This window comes from Tetrahymena thermophila (assembly GCF_000189635.1).
Source record: "Tetrahymena thermophila SB210 genomic scaffold scf_8254682, whole genome shotgun sequence".
Taxonomy (NCBI): Eukaryota; Ciliophora; class Oligohymenophorea; order Hymenostomatida; family Tetrahymenidae; genus Tetrahymena; species Tetrahymena thermophila.
Genome location: NW_002476448.1, coordinates 173,854 through 187,078, shown reverse-complemented (window position 1 = coordinate 187,078; position 13,225 = coordinate 173,854). Strand labels below are relative to the sequence as shown.

General features: G+C 20.2%; 3 protein-coding genes across 3 annotated transcripts; all 3 read left to right on the top strand. All coding sequences in view use genetic code 6, as the record gives it.

Annotated features, from left to right (window-relative positions):
* Window positions 1-244: 244 nt before the first annotated feature.
* TTHERM_000927402 (cyclic nucleotide-binding domain protein) lies at window positions 245-1,997 on the top strand (the record flags this gene model as incomplete). The annotated part of the gene is made up of 6 exons (XM_012796969.1): window positions 245-280; window positions 520-611; window positions 851-940; window positions 1,191-1,280; window positions 1,537-1,626; window positions 1,877-1,997. The coding sequence occupies 6 exons, from the start codon at window positions 245-247 to the stop codon at window positions 1,995-1,997; spliced, it is 519 nt and encodes a 172-aa protein (XP_012652423.1).
* A 2,361-nt stretch (window positions 1,998-4,358) lies between these two features.
* Window positions 4,359-7,275, top strand: TTHERM_000927401 (transmembrane protein, putative; the record flags this gene model as incomplete). Its single annotated transcript, XM_012796968.1, has 9 exons — window positions 4,359-4,461; window positions 4,534-4,725; window positions 4,781-4,988; window positions 5,055-5,318; window positions 5,372-5,652; window positions 5,850-6,324; window positions 6,401-6,622; window positions 6,767-6,886; window positions 7,029-7,275. The coding sequence occupies 9 exons, from the start codon at window positions 4,359-4,361 to the stop codon at window positions 7,273-7,275; spliced, it is 2,112 nt and encodes a 703-aa protein (XP_012652422.1).
* A 1,504-nt stretch (window positions 7,276-8,779) lies between these two features.
* Window positions 8,780-12,735, top strand: TTHERM_00927400 (transmembrane protein, putative). The gene is made up of 10 exons (XM_001031148.2): window positions 8,780-8,956; window positions 9,024-9,199; window positions 9,266-9,457; window positions 9,523-9,730; window positions 9,800-10,063; window positions 10,115-10,395; window positions 10,517-10,991; window positions 11,070-11,291; window positions 11,533-12,620; window positions 12,673-12,735. Exons 1-10 carry the CDS (start codon window positions 8,826-8,828, stop codon window positions 12,723-12,725), a joined length of 3,090 nt encoding a protein of 1,029 aa, XP_001031148.2. The 5' UTR covers window positions 8,780-8,825; the 3' UTR covers window positions 12,726-12,735.
* Window positions 12,736-13,225: the final 490 nt, after the last annotated feature.

Sequence of the window (13,225 nt, the reverse complement as noted above, 5' to 3'; positions counted from 1 at the left end):
CAATAAAGCTCTTTTTTCTTTTTCTTTTTATCGTGCTTGCTGTTTTGTTTTTCCTTTGTTAATTAAGCTCATCATTTATTTTATTCATTTGCTTTTATTATTAATTAATTTTATTATTTCATATTTTTTCTTCATTTTTTCCTTCTAATTAACTATTTAATGATATATTTTTTCTTCAATATTTAAAAAGTAGAAATTAAATTGGTGATGAAGGTGCATCAGACTTAGGTTCAGCTTTAGCAAAATGCATTAATCTCTCAAATTTGACACTTAACCTTCAGTAAAAACAGTTTATTTGTTTTGGATTGTGATATTTTTAATTATAAAAACTAATTAAAAACAATAAAGCTCTTTTTTCTTTTTCTTTTTATCGTGCTTGCTGTTTTGTTAATTAAGCTCATCATTTATTTTATTCATTTGCTTTTATTATTAATTAATTTTATTATTTCATATTTTTTCTTCATTTTTTCCTTCTAATTAACTATTTAATGATATATTTTTTCTTCAATATTTAAGAAGTAACAATAAAATTGGTGCAATGAAGGTGCATCAGGCTTAGGTTCAGCTTTAGCAAAATGCATTAATCTCTCAAATTTGACACTTGACCTTTGGTAAAAACAGTTTATTTGTTTTGGATTGTGATATTTTTAATTATAAAAACTAATTAAAAACAATAAAGCTCTTTTTTCTTTTTCTTTTTATCGTGCTTGCTGTTTTGTTAATTAAGCTCATCATTTATTTTATTCATTTGCTTTTATTATTAATTAATTTTATTATTTCATATTTTTTCTTCATTTTTTCCTTCTAATTAACTATTTAATGATATATTTTTTCTTCAATATTTAAAAAGGTCTAATTAAATTGGTGAGGATGGTGCATCAGGCTTAGGTTCAGATTTAGCAAAATGCATTAATCTCTCAAATTTGACACTTATCCTTTGGTAAAAACAGTTTATTTGTTTTGGATTGTGATATTTTTAATTTTAAAAACTAATTAAAAACAATAAAGCTCTTTTTTCTTTTTCTTTTTATCGTGCTTGCTGTTTTGTTTTTTCTTTGTTAATTAAGCTCATCATTTATTTTATTCATTTGCTTTTATTATTAATTAATTTTATTATTTCATATTTTTTCTTCATTTTTTCCTTCTAATTAACTATTTAATGATATATTTTTTCTTCAATATTTAAAAAGGTCTAATTAAATTGGTGATGAAGGTGCATCAGGCTTAGGTTCAGCTTTAGCAAAATGCATTAATCTCTCAAATTTGACACTTAACCTTTGGTAAAAACAGTTTATTTGTTTTGGATTGTGATATTTTTAATTATAAAAACTAATTAAAAACAATAAAGCTCTTTTTTCTTTTTCTTTTTCTTTTTATCGTGCTTGCTGTTTTGTTTTTTCTTTGTTAATTAAGCTCATCATTTATTTTATTCATTTGCTTTTATTATTTATTAATTTTATTATTTCATATTTTTTCTTCATTTTTTCCTTCTAATTAACTATTTAATGATATATTTTTTCTTCAATATTAAAAAAGGTCTAATTAAATTGGTGCAATGGGTGCATCAGGCTTAGGTTCAGCTTTAGCAAAATGCATTAATCTCTCAAATTTGACACTTAACCTTCTGTAAAAACACTTTATTTGTTTTGGATTGTGATATTTTTAATTATAAAAACTAATTAAAAACAATAAAGCTCTTTTTTCTTTTTCTTTTTATAGTGCTTGCTGTTTTGTTTTTCCTTTGTTAATTAAGCTCATCATTTATTTTATTCATTTGCTTTTATTATTAATTAATTTTATTATTTCATATTTTTTCTTCATTTTTTCCTTCTAATTAACTATTTAATGATATATTTTTTCTTCAATATTAAAAAAGGTCTAATTAAATTGGTGATGAAGGTGCATCAGCCTTAGGTTCAGCTTTAGCAAAATGCATTAATCTCTCAAATTTGACACTTTACCTTGAGTAAAAACAGTTTATTTGTTTTGAATTGTGATATTTTAAACTATAAAAATGAATATAAAAAAAATTTCTTTGAATTTATTTGATTTATTTTTTTATCTTTTTTATTGCACTAATATTATTTTATTTATAAATTTAAAGAATAATTTAATTTAAAAGTTTATTCTATTTTTATATTTATTTAAAATTTACACAGATTTATTTTAAAATTTTTAGCTCAAAGAAAATTTCATAAAAATTCAAAGTAAAAGGCAAGTGTCTTAAATCAAAAAGATTAGTTGTCTTTAATATTGATTTCTCATGATAAACAGCTGGTGAAAAAAGGATGAATCAATATAAAATGTTTGAATAATATGATATATTTTATTATTTAATATTTTTAAAAAGTGTTTTTAACCTAAAATATAAATAGATTTATAGTTGTTATTATTGATTTTAAATTTATAAATATCATTCATATTTTTGTAAGTAAATAAATTATTTATTAAAAATAAAAAAATTTAAAAATTAAATTTACTTAAATAAATTAAATCCTCTTAAGCAAACCCTCCGAATTCTCCAAAAACGATAAAATAATTTGGAACTTTTAGTTTAATATATCTTATTAAATTAAAAAAATACCAAGCTTTTATATGCCAGTTATATTATTATCTTAAATATTATCCATGAATCATATTTCTATCCTTTTTTTATTTATCATGATTAATTAATTAGATACCATGATTTAAATAAAACCTTAGGGAGAAATCAAATTTTACTTTTTATTTTAATTTTTGTGATTTAGTAATTTTCGAAAAGTATTTTGAATAATTAATATTTTTTTTAAAAAAATGATTTTACACATAATAATATTAAGCAAAATCAAATTATAAAAATAATATTTAGTATTTTAAATTACAAATTTAAACTAAAAAAAGATACTGATTTAATTAATCAAACTAGTTCATATCAAATCAATCAATTAAATATTATTGTTCCCTTCAACATTTTTAAGACTACTAAGAAGTGCTACATTTCTAATAGATTAATATATATAATTTAAATAAAACTAAATAATTTTATTAATTTTTTATATCCTTATAAGTTACTGTTACTACCTACCTAATTAAAGATTAAAAATACTTAATATGTAAGTTTTTTTACTTTTAAAATTAAAATAATTAAGAATTTTTTGAGCTTTATTTAGCTCAACAAAAATTTAAATTCTAAACAGCTTCAAATATATTTCCATATTTACTTCATGTAAATTTTATTTTTAAAATCAAAATTTATTGAGCAAAATTATTTTTTTAAATTTAATGGTAAATTAATTTACTTGCTGGATACTAAGTAAACAAAATATTAGAATGATCAAAAGTTATTAGATAAATTAATGTGAATAAACTAATGAAAGTAGTTTAAAAGAGTTTGTGGTTAAAATTAAACTTTACATCTTCTCTCTTATTTTGAATTTTATGGTAAGAACCAATCAATGATGGTAGTTAGTTATAATTAATAAATTAATAAATTAAATGAATTATTTTTATTTAATAGTTTTCAAGTATCAAAATTTGAATATCCAAAAATTAATTATTGATTAGTTTTTCAGGATAAAGGTGGTAAAAAAAAGAATATCCATATAAATGGTAATTAAGATAATTAATTATTGAAAATGTTAAGGCATTTGAGAATGTGTATCTTTTTTTAAGAATTTCTTCAGTTAAAGTAATGAAGAAAAAAAGAGAGTGAGTGGAATATTTAATTGATCCAATATTAAATAAAATTGTGATAAAAAATATTACTTAAATTACAATAAACAGAATTATAAAATAATGAAAAGTAAGTTGGAATTTAATACATGCTCAAATTTTTGATTTACTAATTTACTTCTAATTTCCTTTAATAAACCCAAATTAAATAAACTATGGATATTTGAAAAACAAACAAACAAACAAAAAAATAAATAAATATAGAGATAAATACTTATTGATCTTTTGAATAAATATTAATCTGTTTTTATCACTAAATTGATTCACTAAAATCTTTAATTTACTTAGTCAATCAATCAATTAATTAATTAAATAATAAATTAGTTAGATTGATATATTATTAGCAATTAAATAAGATAGATGAAAACAAGAAGGTGCAAAAATATGTTTTTAAATGAAAAATAAAAAAGACTTCTATTATTTTTCATGCCTTATACTGCAATAGTCATAATAATATATCTATTGATGGGGATTATGATGGCGTTTTACTACCAACAAAATGTGTATTTTATTATTAAATATTATAAATAAATATTCTTTGGATAATTAATTCTACTTAATACCTTATAAAAAGTAAAAACCAGCTAGAAGATGTAATTTTATTGAGATATAATCAGTATCTTGATTTCATGAGTATCTCAGAAAAAATGATTATAACTTTTTCGTTTCAAAAAATATCATCTTACTCTCAGACTTTTGGAATACTTAACAAGCGTTTATTAAGTGATGACACTAAATTTAATGATGTAGGTATAATAAATATATTGTATTCTAAACAACTATTAATAAAATGATGTTTGTTTTAAATATATCTACATACAGTTGCATGGGATGATAAAAGCTTAGAAAGATTCTCATAAAATCAGAATAAATCTAATTATTTACTATTAAGTTAAAGTTAACTCAAAGATTATTGCTAACCTATAGAACTTTGTTAATAAAACTAGACATGTATTAATAGCTTTAACAACTATCGATTATAGTAAAATTACATGGATGACAACATTTAATATAGTAAACTTCTTTTTTTCTTTAATTATAAACTTATTTTTTTTGTTAACTTCTCAAGAAAAAGCACAATTTTCAAGCTGGTCGAGCTCGATGTATATAGATTGGGATGATCTTGCTGCAGCATAAAAAGAATATTTAATTAAAATGAATTTACAATAAACTTTTTGGTAATCTTATATAATAAATTAAAAGTATGATTTTATTTAATCTATAAGGATATACACTGCAAGACAATCAGATGGAATATATTATCAAATACTTTCAGAGTAAATTATATTTTTAACAAATTTAATTGCTATTGTAATAATTTTATTTTATAAATGCAAATTAAGGAGTTACTTATTGGCATCTAGTTTTTCTTAAAATACTTATTACGGAGGACCTTTTGCTTGTGTGAAGCGTAACGGACGCTATCCTGAATATGCTTTCACAAGTACTGATTAGTTCTATGGATTTCAATATTAAAATTAACATATTTAAACTTGTGGAAACAGCACATCTCCATGCTCTTGTCCTTACTTTAATTAAAAAAGACTTTTACCTATTGAATGGAGATGCAGACCTTGGTATTAGGAAGCGAATGATACTTTTTATATGTAAAAAATTAAAACTTTATGATTCAATATATTTTTTTTTAAATAATAAAAAGTAAATTTTCTTAGCCATACATTGACTAGGGATTGAAAACTGTAGCATCTACTTCAACATTTAAAATAGTTAAATCATAGAAAAATACTTATTCAATACAAGATGAACTAAATTACTAGTAAGATGCTGTATAGGCGATGGATTTATACCTATAAAACATCTAAACTAGATTTTTGTAAAATTTCGAAGATGAAGAATATTCTTATTTAGTATCAACTAATCCAAGCAAAAATTCAACAGATTACACTCCGTTAATTATGGCTCATCCTAGTATGAATATTAGTAAATATAAAAATTATTTATTACAAAGACTAAATATTTAATTTAATAATATTCATTTTTGATATTAGTCAACTCAAATTAATTAATTTTAGCTTTAATAATATTTAATTTTTGTTTATTTCCTATTATTTAAATTAAATTAATTTAATTCATTCTAGAATTTTATGAGAAATTAATTAACTTTAAATTAAAAATAGGTACACAATAAAATATTTATGATGTAGAATTCTAAAATGAATAAAGCAATGACAATGATAAGTATATGTATGCAAATTAAACTAGCTTTCTAAGCGAAATCTTTACTATTGAAAATTCATGTAAAGAATTGATTCAAATGAATAACAGCTACATAAGAACTATTGTAAAGGATGGATAATAGTATTTAACAAGGTTTTCACCTATTTTCGTATGCTATGGAAATTTATATGAACAATATAGCAGTAAAGTTGCTTACTATGTTAAATCAATTTCGTATTAAAAAAGAGATAAAAGTACAAAGGAAGTTTCTTAAATGATGGAATTTATGGTCAAAACAATATTTATTTTGGTTATTGTAGCTATTTTATTTATAAGCATTATTTTTTTCATTTTGCTAAAATATTTTCTAAAGCATAATTTCGAAATTCCAATAGCCATAGTAAGTAAAGTTATTTAAGAAGCTGATTGTGAAAGGTAAAGTTTATTTTTATTATTCATTTATTTAGTTAGTTATCGCTGTTTAGATTTAGATTTATATATTTTATAAAAGCATTTATATTCTTAATACTAAGATTGAAAGTGGTTAGCTGAAAACTTCATTGGAATTGAAAAACTTGATCTTCACAATTAACAAAGTCATATTATAATTTTAAGAAAAAATTAACAAAAAATTATAAAATAAAGAAGATAACTTCAGTCAAATTTAAAAGAAATACTTAAAGTCTATAAATACTTTTTATACTTTTTCACATAAGACAGGATTAGGAATGTGGTAATTAATGCTTTTATTTATTTATTTAATTTTATTTAAAACTTTATAGAAAGGAATTTTTTATTTTAAATTAAAAATTATTTAAGTTTTAATAATATTTTATTGAAAAAACAAATTAATTTAATAAATATTTTGTTAATATAGCTTAAATAATCTTTCAGTATTATACATGCTATAAAAGAACTATTAAAAAGCAATTGATTTCATGAATATTGCAAATCTAATTACTAACTAGATTTTTGAAGAAAACACTTAATCCTTAATGTAAGAAAGGAGTTTTAGCGTATTTGAAGCCATAAAATATATTCTTTTATAACCTGAAAAAGAAGAGAAAATAAACTTTTTTAAAATATATTCTTGTAGAAAATATTAATTTGCAAACATATTATACCTTTATTTAAAAAAGTCTTACAAATAAAATAGCAAAAATTAATAGCAATTAGATGTAAGCAATTTAGAGAACGAAATTTAGCTTTAATTTAATCGATAAACTATTTTTGAACGTTATTAAACTAATTATTCAAAAGCCAGTATCTAAACTATAGACTCGATTATATCAAATAAACTTTATCTAGATGATTATGATGATATAAATGAAATTAAAGGATTCGATAAACAATCCATTTCTTGTAACGATGATAAATAAGTTTTGATATAGTATTCTATGTAATTAATAAGAGAAGGAAATGATATTTTATAAATCTTTTCTCAAAATAAAGCTGTTAACATTATAAAAAATGACATAAATAGATTTTTGATGTATAAAGTCTTATTTCTTTTCCTTTCAATATAATTTTAACTTCTATAAGAAAATAATATTAAATTTATCATTATAAAAGAGCTACTTATTTAGATAAAAAAGTTGATATTCTATAAATATAATAATTAATATCATGATTGTAAAAATTTACAAAAAATATTTTAATAGAAATATTTCTACTACAAGGGCTTGATGTATTTTAAGAAACTAAAATACACTAAATCTCTAAGTTTCATAATCAAAAGTTTAAATTTTAACTTTTTAACATAAATTAATTCAAAAAATCGAATATCTTTCCTGTAATTGCCACCATTTTAAATTTATGATTCTTATATCTCGTATAAGTCTCTAAAGCTTCTTTGCGAAATAATTAAGATTAATAGTATCGAATTGCAAGAATCTTAATTGAATTAAATAAAATAAGATTAAGAAATGCTTAAATAAATATCTTCTTAATAATAAAAAAGTAAATTTTTGCTTTTATTTTATTAATAAATTTTAATTATTTTTTACTAAAAAATAGATTAATTGCATTTTTTTGAAATATTCTTTCAAAATGCAAGCAAAAAATGAGTTTAAATTAAACTAATTAAAAATAGTAATAAAATCAAAATAAAATTAAGGAGTAATTCTTACTATTATCATTTTTTTATAACAAAAATATAATTTTAAATCATAATTTAAATTGTAAAAAATCAATTTAATATTAAATATGTAATCTTACTTGGTGTTTATGATCAATTGCTAAAAGGCTTCAGATTATTTTCAATTAAGTTAATAAATAAAAATTAATTTTCTTGAGTTTTGACTTTTATATTTTTAATTTTTGTCTTTATTTTATATAGCATTAAAAATAAATGATAAAAGCTGAAAATTTCTATTATAAATAAATTAAGTTTTTTAAATTTCGAAAATATGACTCAGACAAACAGAAATAATATTTAATTTTTTATTTAATTTGAATATTAAAAAATTTATTGATGCTATAATCATTGAATACCTATCTAACTGAACCAGAAAAAAATTTTGATAGTTTGATAAACATTTTTTATTAATTAAATTAAAAGAATTTCAAAGTATTTTTAAATTTTGCTTATCAATTACTTAATTATTTTAATGTTTAATGCCTATTTCGAGAATAAAAATGTTAAAATTTTCATAAAGTTTATTATTATATTAATTTTAAATGATTAATTAGATAAGAATTTAATAACTTAAAGGTTGAATTTTATAAGTTAAGCAAACTGGTCCACTAAATTGATATATTATTTTTTATAATTTCTTTTATTGGCTATCTTCTTTTAATTAAAACTTCTTAATATTAAATTGAATGTTGGTATTTAATCAATTAAAAAAATACATTCTCTTTAATTAAATGTGCTTACATTATTTTTATAAATAACGATTAAGAAAACAAACTAATTTATTATTAAGACAAAAAATATGTGCAAAAACATATTTATTAATGAAAAGTAAAAAAGGCTTTTATAAATATTCATCCCTTATACAATCATTGTAATTTTAGGATCTTTAGTTATGGGTGTTATGATTATCTTTTACTACCAGTAGAATGCGTAATATCTCTCTTTTTTGTTAAGTAATTTGACTAAAAATTCTACTTAATAAACATTAACAAAATAGGAAAAATTAACTCCAAGATTTAATATTTTTGAGGTATAATAACTATCTAGACTTCATGAGCATCTCTGAAAAAGTTCTTATTACACTTTCTTTCCAAAAAATATCTTCATATTCTCAAAATTTTGGAATGATTAATAAGCATTTAATCAATGATGACTATAATTTTAATAGTTTAGGTAAAAAATAAATAATAGTAATAGTCATTATTTTGCTAATTCAATATGTAAAAATAAAAATTCTAGTTGCATGGGATGACAGAAGCACTGAAAGGTTTTCGTAAAACTAGAAAAAACCTAATTTTTTACTTGAAAATCACTATTAACTTAAAGACTATTGTCAGCCAATAGAGCTTTGCAAACAAAATTAAACTTGTATTGATAACTATGATAATTATTTGTTATAGCTTAACTATCTTGATGATGATGTATAATATGGTATTTTTATTAAATACCTTTGCTTAAATTATTATATAATTTATTAATTATAAATATTTAAAAAGTAAAAGCGTAGTTTTCAAGTTGGTCAAATGCTTTGTAAATAGATTGGGAAGACTTAGCTATAGAATAAAAATAATACATGATTAAAGCTAATTTATAATAAATATTTTGGTAAACGTATTTTATAAACTAAAATTAAGATATAATTTAAACTGTTAGAATATATTCAGTAAGGCAATTAGATGGACTATTTTATTAAGTTTTTTCTGAGTAATTAATTAAGTTTCGAGTTTGGAATCATTTATTTATTTATTTTTTATTAAATTTTATAATATTTAGGAGTGTAATAACGGCTATTAGTGTGTTAAATAATACATAATTTGGAGGTCCATTTACTTGCACCAAGGTTAACGGAAGCTATCCTGAATATATTTATAGAAGTACTGACTAATTTGATGGTTTTTTATATAAAGATCATACCTTAAAACCTTGTGGAAATAGTACTTCTCCATGTTCATGTCCTTATTTTAATTAAAAAAGGCTTTTACCTCTTGATTGGAGATGTAGACCATGGTATCAAGATGCCAATAACAGTTTTTATAAGTAAATCTTTAAATATACACTTACTTCTATATCAAATAATATTTTAAATAGCTAATTTTCATAGCCGTATATAGATTATGGAATGCATACAATAGCTTTAACATCAACTTTTAAAGTAGTTAGACCCTAAAATTAAAAAATTTCTATACAAGATGAATTAAATTACTAATAAGATGGTGTATAAGCTATTGATTTAAACTTATAGAATATCTAAATTAGATTTTTGTAAAACTATGATGATGAAGAATACTCTTATTTAATATCAACTAACCCAAGCAAAAACTCAACAGACTATATTCCCTCCATAATGGCTCATCCTCGTATGAATATTAGTAAATTAGTTATTAAATTTCAAATAATTTAGAATGCAAATTTGTTAATTTTTATATTTTAATAAATTTACAAATCATTTTAAATATATTAAATATCTTTAAATGAATGAATGAATGATAGGTATTCAGCAAAATATTTATGACATAGAATTCTAAAATGAAGAATATATGAACTATGAGAAGTAGATGTATGAAAATTAGACAAGCTTTTTAAGGGATGAGTTCACTATTGGAAATTCATGTAAACAACTTTTTCAAGCTAATTTAAGTGAGATAAGAACAATCATTAAAAATAATTAATAATATTTAACGAGGTTTACTCCCATTTTTATATGCTATGGAGATTTTAATGAATAATACAACAATAAAGTGGCTTACTACGTTAAGTCAATTTCCTACAGGAAAAAAGATTAAAATATTTAGGAAGTATCTTAAATGATGGAAATTATGGTAAAAACAATCTTCATCTTCATGTTTTTAGTTATTGTTTTTATTATTTTAGTCTTTTTTGTGCTTTTAAAATATTTTCTAAAACACAACTTTGAAATACCGATAGCAATAGTTAGCAAAGTTATTTAAGAAGCTGATTGTGAAAGGTAAACAAACAGAATTTATTTATTTATTTATTAATGTTGCTCTTTAATTTAAATAAACATTTATTTATAAAATACAAGCATTTACATTTTAAATACAAAAATCGAAAAAGGTGAACTGAAAACTTCTTTAGAGTTGAAAAACTTAATTATCACAATAAACAAGGTCATTTTGAAATTTTAAGAAAAGGTTGACAAAAAATTGTAAAATAAAGAAGATAATCTCAATTAAATTTAAAAGAAGTATTTTAAATCAATCAATACCTTTTATGCCTTTTCACACAAAACAGGTTTAGGAATGTGGTAAAATATTAATTAGCTTATTTCTTATTTCTTTAATGTTAAGATTTTAATAGTTGATAAACTAGCTTTTCAATAATACATTTATTATGCAACTATTTAAATTAAAATTAAAAAAAAGAAAATAGAAATTCATAATTTGAAAAAAATACAAAAGAAATTTCTTTAAATTGCTTAAAAATACTTTAAAATTATTAATAAAATAAATTAATAAATTAAGTTTATTTTTAAAATTTCTTAATAGCTTAAATAACTTATCTGTGCTTTATATGCTTTAGAAGAGTTACAAAAAAGCATTTTACTATATGAATCTTGCAAACAACATTAGTAACTAAATTTTTGAAGAATATACACAGTCATTGATAAAAGAAAATAACCTCAGTATATTTTAGGCTATACAATTTATTCATTCTTAGTAATAATCAGAACAAAAATTAAATTTTCTTTAAATATATTCTTGTAGAAAATTTTAATTAGCAAATATCTTATATTTATATCTAAAGTAGTCTAATAAGTAAGTTTATAAAATTTAAGAAACATAAGATTTAAGTCCTATAGCAGCTTAAAATAATTATTTTTAAACCAAACGATAAACTACTATCGATCTAAATTAAACAAATTATACCAAAATAAGCTTTTGTGGAGTTTAAACAAGAGAATCATTTCATTTAAACAAACACTTTGTTGATGAGCTTGATTAAGTAAATGAAATAAATAAGCTTGATGATTCAAATATTTTAAATAATGATGAAAAATAAGCCTTAGTGTAATTTTCTAAGCAACTCATTAAAGAGGGAAATATGATTTTCTCAATTATTTCATAAACTAAAACAATAAATGAAAATATCAGAAATAAATTTATTTTATACAAAGCCTTATCTCTATTACTCTCAATTAAAATTTAACTGTTAGAAGAAAATCATTTAAAACGTATAATTATTAAAGAATTGTTCTATTTAATGAAAAAACTAGTATTTACAAATTATAAAAATCAATTAGATTATTATAAGTAGCTGTAAATAATACTTTAGTAGAAGTATTATTACTATAAAGCTCTATTTTACTATAAAATATTCAAATACAAAAAAGCACTGCGTTTGATTATAAAAAGTTTAAATTATAAATAAATAACCTATGTTAACAAATACTATGAAACAATTTCTGTTAATTAATCTTCTGCTCAATTCTATGACTCTTAAGTTGCTTATAAAGCACTTAAACTGCTTAAAAATATCATTAAAGTTGCTAATATTAAACTGCTTTCAAAATAATAAACATTAATCAAGTAAGATATGCATGTACTTAAATAAATGTCCTTATCAACTTAAAAAAGTAAATTATTAGTTTATTTAAAATCTTAAATAATTTTTTTTTAAATAAATAGATTAGTTGCATTTTTTTGAGGTTTTTTTTGAAAGTAATTACCAGGAAAAATGAATAAATTGCTTTAAAAATATATAGCAAACTCCAAAATAATAAACAATTTAATCTTATGAAAATCTGTTTACTTTTTAATAATTTCCCATTCACTAATTCCTTAATAATTTAATCAATTAAATTAAATAACTTAGTAAAATATTTTAATCTTTTTATTTTTCACTTTATTGTTAAATTATAAATTTGATAATCTATCTTTCTATCTAATTATCTATCTAACTAATTATAATATATCTATCTAAATATCTAATTATTTATTTCATGGTTTTAAATTACAAAATAAAATATTTTTTTAGAAAATTGTTAATTAAATAATTTTTATTTAGATATAAAAATATTTTATTTTTATCAATTTTCAAAAAAAATTTAGATATGAAGTAGAAGAAAAAAAAATATTTATTCAAGTTGAAAGAGATGAAGCATTTTGACAAATAAAGAAAGATATTGGCAATTATAAAATTTATGACATTAAATTTGAAGTTTTTATTAAAATAGCAGTT